This window comes from Chiloscyllium plagiosum, unplaced genomic scaffold (genome assembly GCF_037043375.1).
Source record: "Chiloscyllium plagiosum isolate Xiang-an unplaced genomic scaffold, Cpla_swu_hap1 HiC_scaffold_2, whole genome shotgun sequence".
In the NCBI taxonomy this organism is placed as follows: Eukaryota; Metazoa; Chordata; class Chondrichthyes; order Orectolobiformes; family Hemiscylliidae; genus Chiloscyllium; species Chiloscyllium plagiosum.
Window position 1 is genome coordinate 44,711,850 of NW_028270140.1, and position 12,280 is coordinate 44,724,129.

General features: G+C 41.5%; 1 protein-coding gene across 5 annotated transcripts in view; it reads left to right on the top strand.

The window, feature by feature from the left end:
• The window catches only part of LOC122562420 (tyrosine-protein kinase JAK2), a 270,607-nt gene that overhangs the window by 147,862 nt on the left and 110,465 nt on the right, over positions 1 to 12,280 (top strand). For all 5 annotated transcript variants that reach the window (XM_087996459.1, XM_087996471.1, XM_087996450.1 and 2 more), the window contains 2 exons: positions 2,371 to 2,488; positions 7,169 to 7,314. In XM_087996459.1, the coding sequence (XP_087852585.1) occupies positions 2,371 to 2,488; positions 7,169 to 7,314 (264 nt within the window). The remainder of the gene's footprint in view (positions 1 to 2,370; positions 2,489 to 7,168; positions 7,315 to 12,280) is intronic.

Sequence of the window (12,280 nt, forward strand, 5' to 3'; positions counted from 1 at the left end):
TCAATATTGTATTCTGTCAAAATATTGGAGCTCTCTTTTCAAGATTCTCTCACAAGTTTGTCATTGTTTCTTTGAACATGTTTCATGTTATATTAGTGACTAAACAATGAAGAAATTGTATAATGGGGACTGTGTATTGTCTGTCTGAAACATACTCATTACATGTTGTTCAGATGACAATGAAGGGCTCTTTCTTTATTTATTTTTCGTTTTCTTGGGATGTGGGTGTCACTGGCAGGGCCAGTATTTGTTGCCTATCCTACTGCACCTTGCACTGAGTAACTTGCTCAGCTATTTCAGTTGGTATTGTAGAGCTGACCACCTTTGCTGTACGTCTGGAGTCGCATGTAGGATAGATTGGGTAATATAAAGGACATTAATGAACCAGCAAGGTATTTACAGCTGTCAGGAGTTTCATGGTGCCTTTCAATTCAACCTCTCTTTACCTTAAACTGAATGCAAAATTCAGTCATTCATATATTCTGATTGCTGCTAACTGGAGGTGCCTTCATTAAGAAGCTATAATTAATCCTGCCTTGATGCACACTACCTCTTAATATGCTTTGGCTCACAAATCTTCACAAAAATGTAATATTTTTCTTTTGTCTGGTTTATATGTACAAAGTGTGACTCGTTTTGTGCCAGCAAGGCCTGGATGTCTTTGACAGTGAGAAAGACAACTGAATCTAAAGAATTTTTTATGCAGGTTAATCCCTTTGATTCAATGGTTTCTCTCTCTCTTAAGCAAAGGCACAATAATGCACAATTAAACCTAAAGTAAAATACCACAGGAGGTCTAACATAGAAAGTGAACCATGGGGTGGCACAGTAGCTCAATGGTTAGCACTGCTGCCTCACAGCATCAAAGACCCAGGTTCGATTCCAGCCTTGGGTGCCAGTCTGTGTGGAATTTGCATATTCTCCCCGTGTCTGCATAGGTTTCCTCCCACAATCCAAAGATGTGCAGGTTAGGTGAATTGGCCAGGCTAAATTGCCCATAGTATTTAGGGATGTAGGTTTGGTGCGTTAGTCAAGGGTAAGATTCAAGTGATAGGGTAGGGGAATGAGTCTGGGTGGGTTACTCTTCGGAGGGTCGGTGTGAACTTGTTGGGGCAAATGGCCTATTTCTATACCGAAGGGATTCTATGAATTCTATGAATACTTCATTGGTTTTAAGCACTTAAAACATGACTTCTGTATTTTTACACAAAATTAAACACTTTATTTGAGTTATAAGTATCTTAATTCAATCAAAATCATAGAATCTTCAGATCTCTGCTCTACTCAACAATAGCAATTGTTACTGTTGACTCTGCACATTGTGGGCCCACATTCCTCACGTCAGAGCTTTGAGGATGTGATGCAGTGTTGGATGTTGGGGTATGGTTTCTACTTTGGTCATAATATAAAACTTTGCACATTCAAACATGTCGAAAGTGTTGTTCACCCTGTCAACCCCACCTCAGATTCCCATTCAAAGTCATTTGTGTATCACTTCATATAAAAGTGGCCACACAGCAATCCAATTGGACAGCACCTACCAATGCAGTTTAAAAAAGAAAGACTTCCTGAAAAGAATCCTTGATATATTAAAGGGTGTAAATAAAACAAAAAATCTGATATAAGTTGGAAATCAATTTTTTTTTAAAAGTTAAACTGAGCTGTTTAAATCCAAAATGGACTCTTTTTTTCTAGTTCTGTGACAATTGCTTTAACTGAACAGACCTAATACTGGATCTTTCAATTCCACAGTACCCTTACGGAGTTTTTTTTGTTGCAAGGGCTAAAATGAACATTATCACATCAGCTTAAGTTACCTCACTGGAGATAAAACCCATATGACATTACAGACCACATATTGACACCAAAACAACCACTACCTAGGATATCTTTAAGGTATATGGAAGAGTGAGTGAAATGCAAGCTAAGATTCTCTCTCTTGATATGCATTGCAGCAACTCAAGTGCCAGCCAATTATTACAGGCAGACAACTCATACCTTTATCAATCAAATTGTACCCTCGCTCCATCTCACTACTTCCTTTCCTAGGATCCCATTTGAAAGATACTTTAAGTGACAGCCCTTCTCATTCCATCTCTATACATGGCCAGTTTTTACTGGCCATTACAAGCTTAGATGAATCACATTCACATGATCATTCCCGCAAAAAGTGGTCAGGACTGTTCTGTAAATTTGGGAATTACTGACATTCATTTATTCAGGTGAGAGATGGTCAGGGTTCAGAAAATGAAACCATCCTTTTAGTTGTATGCAGTAATCTGTGGGCAGTATTTATTTAACCATTTAGGTTCAGTTGACTAACAATTTAATCAAACTGCAAAAGTGATCCTTTCTATATTCTCTCCACAGATTCTACTTTCCACATTGGTACAGTCCTGGAAATAAAAGAGCTTATCGTTACGGAGTTGTCAAGGGTGCAGAGAGTCCTTTTATTGACGATAACATCATGACTTATCTTTTTGCTCAGGTAAACTTTGCTATATGTTTTGGGTTGGTTATTTTTGTTTTAATCACATTCCTAGCTACAAGCGATGTGTTGGAACTGAGACTTAACTGTATGGATACACATTGAACCACAGTTGATTTGTCCTTTGTACACAGTCTAAATGTTTTGATGGAATAATTAAATTTGACTTTAATGTTGAGCACTTTATTGAGCCTTTATATTTGTCCAGCTAAGTGACACAAATTAAAAAAACTGAGCTCAATATGAATAACTCAGCAGATTCATATTAAAACTGTGGAAATGAAAGCTCTAGAACTCCTGTCTACCCTCTCATGACAATACATATTAGAAGTAGTACGCTATTTGGCCTTAAGCCTGCTCTGCCATTCCATTAAATCTGACTGATCTGATTATGGCTTAAATGACACTTGCCTAATTGTTCCTGATATCCTTTGACTCCCTTGTTACCAGACAATCTATCTACTACTGCCCTGCCTCAATGTGCACTGTAGAAGAGATTTTTAAAACTCTGTCCCCTAGTTTGAATCTCTCCCACAAGGAGAAACATGCTTTCAACATCTATCTTGTGAAACCCCTTTCAGGATTGTACATATTTCAATAAATCTCTTATTCTCTTAATCTCCAGGATGTAGGCCCAGCCTTTCCAACCTCTCCTCTTAACCCCCTCATCCCGAATCAGAAGTGTGGTCCTACTTTAAACTGTACATGTCTTAAGGCGACCAGCTTGAATGTGGTATGCTAGACATAGTGTCACCAATACCCTGAAGCAAAATATCTCTACTTTTAAATTCCATCCCCCTTCTAATAAACAACAATCTAAGTTGAAAGCTGTGTGTAGCTCTGACACTGCTTGATTTGAAGTGTGGGAAATCTGGATGGGTGGTTTGCAATGCAGAGTAATGCTGGCAGCGTGGATACATTTCCCACACTGGCTGAGGTTCCCATATAGGACTCTCATTTACAATCTCTCCCCTCACCTGAGATATGGTGACGCTCAAGTTAAACCACTAGCAGTCATCTCTTTCTCTCTCGCGCGCTCTCTCTCTCTCGCGCGCGCTCTCTCTCTCTCTAATGAGATGGCAACCTCTGGTCTAGTCAGATTCCGGTGATTTTAACTTGACGTAATGAGTAACTCTATGAATATAAATACTTGCCTTAATTAATGAAAGTAAGATTTTGTACATAGTCATTTCTTTTGACTAAAAATAGTAATGGCTCAAGCAACTTTAGAAATTTGCAACAAAGATTAGTGTGGACTGACCTCAAGAATTATGTCTTGTATATCTTAAAATATAAGTTGTATTTCAGAAGTAGTTGAGAGGACTCCACTGCCATCAGGAGAACTTTATTTTTGTGAACTGAATTGTCACAGCAATACCATACTAAGAGCGAATTGGGGGCTGCTATGGTGTGTCAGCATGGTTTGTTCTGGTCAAATCTGATGCTGAACTGACCCAGAATTGTGCTAAGCTGCTGAATGACCAAACGGTATCAGCTGGGTAGACTTTGGAGTTTAGTAGTTTTGATCTTCAAAAACAATATAGTGCTGTTCTTGTATAGTGAGATGAAAATGTCCCAATAAAATGTACGACTGTGTTTCTATCCCACCATAAGTTACCCATCATGTTGGTAGATCATAAAAGATCATAGAATAGATTGTAGTATCCTTACAATGCAGAAGGAGGCCCTTTTGGTCCATAGAGTCTGCACTGACCCTCTGCAGAGCATCCCGACCTACCCAGCCCCTGGCCCTATCCCCGTAACACTGCATTTTACTATGGCTAGTCCACCTAACCTCCACATCTTTGGACTGTGGGAGGAAACCGGAGCATCCAGTGGAAAACTACACCGACATAGTGAGAATGTTCAACCGCCGCACAGACACTTATCCGAGGCAACATCCAAAATAGGTCACTGTCACTCTGAGGCAACAACGCTAACCACTGAGCCTCCATGCCACCCATAGCTGTTGCCATTTGTATAAGAAAAACAAAGTCAAGATTTAATTCCATTGTGAAGGAATTTAGTTTTGATCTGTCAGCTGCAAATTTTAAGTGTATGAGAGGGAGCAGAGTGACTTTAGTTGCAGCTTGTGGTGAAATTTACTTCTGCCCATTTATATTTAGTATGCAGTTGGAGTTGTGGAAGTTAACTTCTCCTAACGATATCAGGCAAGAAGCATAATGACATCCCTGATGAGAAGAATGCCCTGCACACTATTAGAGCTAAACAAGGGATATCCTTCACTCACAACTAAAATGGGCTTCAGCCTTTGCAGTGCTGCCTCTCTTCTATGTGCTACAGAGGCTCGTAGAGCTACATCAAGCACCAGAGAAATATGACGAGCAGTGCTTTTGCAAGATCCTTCAAGTACATTGGTTCATTCCAACCTCACCCTCCTCTCCCAAGTCAGCTTGCCTAGCATCAAGGCCCTAATCACTCAAAACCATCTCTGAAAGGCAGGATATGCATAACATGGGATGCCTGAAGCAACTACTCTACTTAGAACTGAAGATCCCAAGAGCACAGTGGAAGTACGTCACAGGATGTCCCCAAAACATCCCTGAATAGGTCAAATGTCTTCACAACTCATGGGATTCCCAGACTGGTTGGTGATGACGAAAGTGAAGGAGGCCAAACGGGTAATGGTTTTGAGGAGGCGGGTGCAACTTATTCGGGTAAATCTGAGAATTCTCCACCAGTTTCCCAACCTCAGCAGTGCTGAAATCGTGAGGTGAGAGGGGGTCTGGAATTGGTCTCATTGCATCTTTGAAAGCTTTATCTACTCTGAAATTGCAGTGTTAAACCCTATAAATTATTCTCTAATTTTCCAGAATTGTTGAGCTAGCTAAAAACTGATTATCTTACGACTGAGTTAGCAAGCCAGACCAAATCTGCCTCCCATCACTGGATTCGCAATATGGTGAAACTAATTCAGTTGATAACCCTCAAAATTGCTCAACTGTTCCCAACCAGACTTTATAAGTAAATAATTTTATGTACCAATTTTAAATTCAAAACAAAAAATAACAATTTATTATCAATTATATGATTTCAGCAGAATACAATGAACTACAAGACAATTTAATTAACATCTATTATCTAAGCCCAATATTCTTTGGTCATCAAACCCCTACTTGTACACTGCCAGAGACACACACCCAAGAGATAAATTTAAACAAAACTAAAGGAATCGTAAGTTGCCAGTTTGATAGGCATTTCAATAATGAATACCAAACATTCATGAATTCAAATAGATTGTATTGCAGGTATGTAGGAATTGTGCATGCTTGAATTCTGAAGTCACCAATCAATGAAAACAGCTTCCCCAGACCTCCAGAGATTTTTCTTGCACTGTTAAAGACATTTTTTCCTCAGGACTTTGAACAAGTCAGTAACTGGAGTCTAACTACTAAGCGCAAAAATCAAACAATCTACTGCTGCAGCTGGCAAAGCACCACTGCCTCCTGCCGAAAAATCTAGTCAAAATCAGTTCACCCTTTGATTTCTCTTTCTTTTTCAGCAACCTCAACATTTTCAACATTGTGGCTGTACAGGACATTGGTTAGGCCACTGTTGGAATATTGCATGCAGTTCTGGTCTCCTTCCTATCGAAAGATGTTGTGAAACTTGAAAGGGTTCAGAAAAGATTTACAAGGGTGTTGTCAGGGTTGGAGGATTTGAGCTATACTGAGAGGTTGAATAGGCTGGAGCTGTTTTCCCTGGACTGTCGGAGGCTGAGGGGGTGACCTTCCAGAGGTTTATAAAATCACAAGGGGCATACATAGGATAAATAAGCAAAGTCTTTTCCCTGGGGTGGGGGAGTCCAGAACTAGAGGGCATAGGTTTAGGGTGAGAGGGGAAAGATATAAAAGAGACCTAAGGGGCAAATTTTTCATGCAGAGGATGGTACATGTATGGAATGAGCTGCCAGAGGAAGTGGTGGTGGAGGCTGGTACAATTGCAACATTTAAAAGGCATCTGGATGGGTATATGAATAGGAAGGGTTTGGAGGGAATTGGACCAGGTGCTGGCAGGTGGGACTAGATTGGGTTGGGATATCTGGTCAGCATGAATGAGTTGACCTGAAGGGTCTGTTTTCATGCTGTGCATCTCTATGACTCTATTGTCTATGGTTGGTTGATCAAAACCAGTCACTTGATTTGACCAATTCAACATCGAACTAACTGCCAGTCCCTGAGCATAGCAACATCTTGGTGCCAGATCATTTATATTGTTTTTTGAGCAGTAATTAACCTACAATGTCTTTCAACCAGTTCCTAACGGGAACCGATAATCTCTTTTTTTTGTACAAGATGACGTTAAATGCAATTCTTAACTCAACTCAGCGCCAAACTAAAAATTAGAAAAATGAAGAAAAAAGTGATCTCACCAACAAAAAATAACTTCTTTTTTTACTGATTTTTAAGGTAAAGTCTGAGTATGATAATTGAAAGCAGTGAATGATGTGTATAGACCAGGGGATGAAGGGACATCAGTGCATTATTGCCAAGACAGAATATTGCATGTCCTACTTAACAAAATATGTTATCCACTAAGTGTGGGTTCAGTTGGGAGGCCTGCACTTCATCAAAGGAGAGACATGGGAATATTCTTGCGACATTGAAGCCTAATGATGGAGTGAAGAGACTGCTTCTAATTAAAGCTTTTCTTTCGTAGTGGCGTGATGACTTCATTAATGGATGGATAAAAGTGCCAGTTACACACGAAACACAAGAGGAATGCCTTGGTATGGCAGTGCTCGATATCATGAGAATGGCAAAGGAGAAAGACCAATCTCCTTTAGACATCTATCACTCAACCAGGTGAGAAGTCAAATGTTTTTAATGGTTTTCTTCCAATTCCGTTAACTTTGCATAGAATGGAAGACTAAAATGGTCAAAGCACTGGGGGATTCTCATCAGCCCGTCATGGCTGTGACAGTCCTTGGCCCATTCCCCTGTCTTTTCCTTAGGGTCATAAAAGCTTTTCTCTTTAAATAATCGAGATTTTCTGTGAAAAAGCACAATTGGATCTGCCATCACCATGTACTCAGATAGTGTATTCCAGATCCTCACTCACTCGCTGTTGAAGCATGTTGTTGGTTATCAACTGACTTCTTTTTTTAGTCAAGATTCAAGATTCTCTATACAGGAGTAAGTTGCAGTTTTCTGGTGGCTTAACTTTAGAAGTGCTTTATCATATTTGAATTCTTTGCAATCAGTGTGTGTACATGTAACCAAAAAGATCGTAACTGGAAATCATCCCCAGTTATCATAAAATGTGTGCAGATGATAAAGCACAAAGTAAGCTTCCCAGACTCAACATGACTGGAGGTGGTTGATGTTGGTGGCATGTTTACAATTGGGTATATGAGTTTTCAAAAGGCATGTGAAAGAGTCTGGTTTGTAATCAAAATTGAAACTCATGGTACTAAAGGAACAATAACTTTGAAGATGTAATGTCAACTTAGATACAAAATGCAAGGGGAAGTGTTGGACACTTATTTGTTCTTGGAGGGAAGGACACTGTGATGCTCCGCAGGGGTTGATGTTGAGGGAACTAATGCAGTCTTCACTGTACATTAATCAACTGGACTTGTACATAATTCAAAGTTTGAAGATTACTGAAGACTTTTAAATGTAATATTTGATGAGGTGGATAGACAGGTGAAATGTGCAGATAGGTGTCTGGCAGGTGAACTTGAACTCAGAGCTATGAGGTGATTCAGTCTGGTCAAGACAATTTTAAAGAACAGCTGGAAACCTAGGTTGAATGGATGAAAATATTTCACGGTGACAAAATGGATGAAACAAGCTGTTAAAATGGCAGATGTGTTCATGGGTTTGTAAGTAGATGCAAAAGGACCATATCTATGAACAATTGTGCTTGGAGAGGAAGTTGTGCAGTGTTTTGGACAAGAAATCCAGAAGTTCCAACTTTTTGAGTGTCTTTCAAATTTTTCTTTTCGTTGTTGTGGGTGTTGTTAGCTAGACGAACATTTATTGCCCATCCCTAATTGCCTAGAAGGTAGCTAAGAGTCGATCACATCACAGTTGGTCTGGAGGTACATGTGAACGACACCAGGTACGAACAGCAGATTTCCTTCTGTAAAAGTACATTAGTGAACCACATGGGTTTTTATGGCAATCACCATGCCATCAAACTACCCTTTTATTCCAGAATGTTATTGAATTTAAGTTTTAATATCTGTCATGTTGAGATTTGAACCCAAATCCCCAGAATCTTGAGCCTAGGGGTCTGGATTACTAACTCAGTGACATTATCACTACATCACCCCCTCCCCATTCTCTAGTTTCCCACCCTCAATGGCTAACCTGGACTACTTACTAAGTTTTAAAAAAAATCTGTAGCATGTTAATGCAACAAAGGAACAGATAGCAGCTAGGGAGGCAGAGAAAGAGGCTGAAGAGGTGGCGGTTGGTGCAACTCGTCATGGTTTGGAAGGTGCTATCAAACAAGTTTTGAAAAGCTTCTACAGTGCAACCAATATTTGGTGTGTCCTGCAGTCATTGTGCATCTGTGGTGGATGGAGTCACTGTTGGAGGAGTTCCAGTCAAGAGAGTTGCTTTTGTCCTGGATATTGTTGAGCTATAGGCCTCTTGTTTGATGGCTTATGACAACTTAGGACTCAAGTATCTAGGCCTGTGATAGACCAAGTAACTCACCCGTGCTCACCTCTCAGCTCTTAGTGAGTGAGTTTTCCTGATTGAGGGTGCAGTGTGTTGGTTGCCATGTATCAGACCCGGTCCTGCACTTAGTCCCAAAATGAGACCTTTCTACTCTCAGTTATCATGGTACATATTAGCATCAACGATATAGCCAGGAAAGGGATTGAGGATCTGAAAGTGACTACAGAGAGCTAGGTTGGAAGCTGAAGAGCAGGACGAGTAGAGTAGTGATCTCAGGTTTGCTATTGGTGCCACGAAATAGTGAGGTGAGGAACAGTCAGCAAGTGCAGCTTAACACGCGGATGCGAGGCTGGTGCAGGACGGAAGGCTTCAGATACCTAGACTATTGGGATCTCTTCTGGGGAAGGTGGGACCTGTACGTGAAAGATGGGTTGCACCTGAACTGGAGGGGCACAAATGTCCTGGGTGGGAAATTTGCTCGTATCATCCGGGAGGGTTTAAACTAGTTTGGCAAGGGGCTGGGAACCAGAGATACACATCTGAAGGGGCGGTAGTTGTAGATAGGGCAGTGACAGGATGTAGTGAATCTATCGGGAAGGCTTTTCATGTCATGAAACAAAGGGATCGGTTAAAGTGTGTCTGCTTTAACGCAAGGAGTGTCAGAAATAAGAGCGACGAACTTAGAGCGTGGATCAGTACTTGGGGCTATGATGTGGCCATAATGGAGATATAGGTTTCACAGAGGCAGGGGTAGTTGTTTGATGTTCTAGGGTTTAGAACATTTAAAAAGAACAGGGAAGGTGGAAAAAGAGGAGGGGCTGGAGCATTGCTCATCAGAGAGTGTATCACAGCTACAGAAATGAAGGTTGTCAAGGAAGGTTTGTCTACTGAGTCAGTATGGGTGGAAGTTAGGAACAACAAAGGAGCAGCCACCTCAGTGGGGGTTTTCTACAGACCCTCTAATAGCAGTAGGGAGATCCAAGAACTCATAGGCCAGCAGATTTTGGATAAATGCAGATGTAGCAGGTTTGTTGTTATAGGTGACTTCAACTTTCCCAGTATCGACTGGAACCTCCTTCGTGCAGATGGATTGGATGGAGCCGTTTTTTTGTCAGGTGTGTTCAGGAGGGTTTCCTTACTCAGTATGTAGCCAGGCCAATGAGGGGAGAGACTATTTTGGATTTGGGTGTTCGGCAATGAGCTAGGACAGGTGTCAGATCTCGTGGTAGGAGAATACTTTGGTGATAATGAGCATAACTGCCTGACATTTACCATAGCCTTGGAGAGGGAAAGGATCAGTTATCATGGGAAGATACTTAATTGGGGGCAAGAGCTATCAGACAGGAGTTGGGAAGTACAGACTGGGAGCAATTGTTCCACAGAAAGGGCACAACAGACATGTGTAGACTGTTTAAGGAGCAGTTGTTGTGAGTGATGCACAAATTTGTTCCTCTGAGAAAGGGTAAGGTTAACGAGCCTTGGATGACGAGAACGGAGGAGCTTCTCATCAACAGGAAGAAGGCAGCTTACGTAAGGTGGAGGAAGCAAGGATCTAGCACAGCTTCAGAGAATTACAGATTTGCTAGAAAGGAGCTCAGAAGTGGACTGAGCCAGGAGGGAGCACAAAAAAGGCTTGGCAGGAAGGATTAGAGAGAACCCAAAGGCATTTTACTCATACATGAGGAATAAGAGAATGATCAGGGAGAAGGTCGGGCCGGTCAGGGATAGCATAGGGAATTTATTGAGTCTGAACAGATATGGAAAGCCCCAAATGAGTTTTTTTGCTTCGGCTTTCACTGGGGAAAGTGACCTTGTTGTGAATGAGAACTTTGAGGAGCTGGGAAATAGGTTTGAACAGATCAAGATTGATGATGTTGATGTGCTGGAAATTTTGGCAAACATTAAGATTGGTAAGTCCCCAGGGCCAGACCAGATTTACCCTGGGTTGCTCTGGGAAGCAAGAAAGGAGGTTGCTAAGCTGCTTGCAAAGATCTTTGCTTTCTCACTCTCCACGGGAGTCGTACCAGAGGATTGGAGGGAGGCAAATGTTGTTCGTCTTTTCAACAAGGGGAATAGGGAAATGCCTGGCAATTACATACCAGTCACTCTTACATCTGTGGTCAGCAAGGTTTTGGAAAGAATTTTGAGGGATCGGATTTATGACTATTTGAAAAAGCATAGCATAATTAAAAGCAGTTAGCATGGTTTTGTGAGGGGCAGATCATGCCTCACAAATCTTATTGAATCCTTTGAGGGGGTGACAAGACAGGTTGAGCAGTGGATGTGGTGTATGTTGACTTCAGCAAGGCATTTGACCAGGTTCCCCGTGGTAGGCTCATTCATAAAGTCAGGAGGTATGGGATGCAGGGAGATTTGGCTCTCTGAATTCAGAATTGGTTGGCTGAGGGCAGAGAGTGGTTGTAAATGGAAAGTATTCTGCCTGGAGGTCAGTGTTGAGTGGTGTCCTGCAGGGCTCTGTTTTTGGGCCTCTGCTCTTTGTAGTCTTTATAAATTATTTGGATGAGGAAGTTGAGGGGTGGGTTAGTAAATTTGCCGATGACGCAAAGGTTGGAGGTGGCATTGATAGTATTGATGGTATTGCAGGCTGCAGCGCGACATAGACAGGATGCAGAGCTGGGCTGAGAAATGGCAGATGGAGTTCAACCTGGATAAATGCGAAGTGATGCATTTTAGAAGGTTGAACTTGAATGCTGAATATAGGATTAAAGACAGGATTCTTTGCAGTGTGGAGGAACAGCAGGATCTCGGTGTTCAAATGCATAGATCCCTCAAAGTTGCCACCCAAGTGCATAGGGTTGTTAAGAAAGCATATGGTATTTTGGCTTTCATTAACAATGGGATCGGGTTTAAGAGTCACGAGGTTTTGCTGCAGCTCTACAAAACCCTGGTGAGACGACACTTGGAATATTGTGTCCAGTTCTGGTCGCCCTATTATAGGAAAGATGCGGAGGCTTTGGAGAGGGTGCAAAGAAGGTTGATCAGGATGCTGCCTGGACTGTAGGGCTTGTCTTGCGAAGAGAGGTTGACTAAGCTCGGACGTTTCTCGCTGGAGAGAAGGAGGAAGAGAGGTGACCTGATCGAGGTATACAAGGTAATGAGAGGCATAGATAGAGTCGAT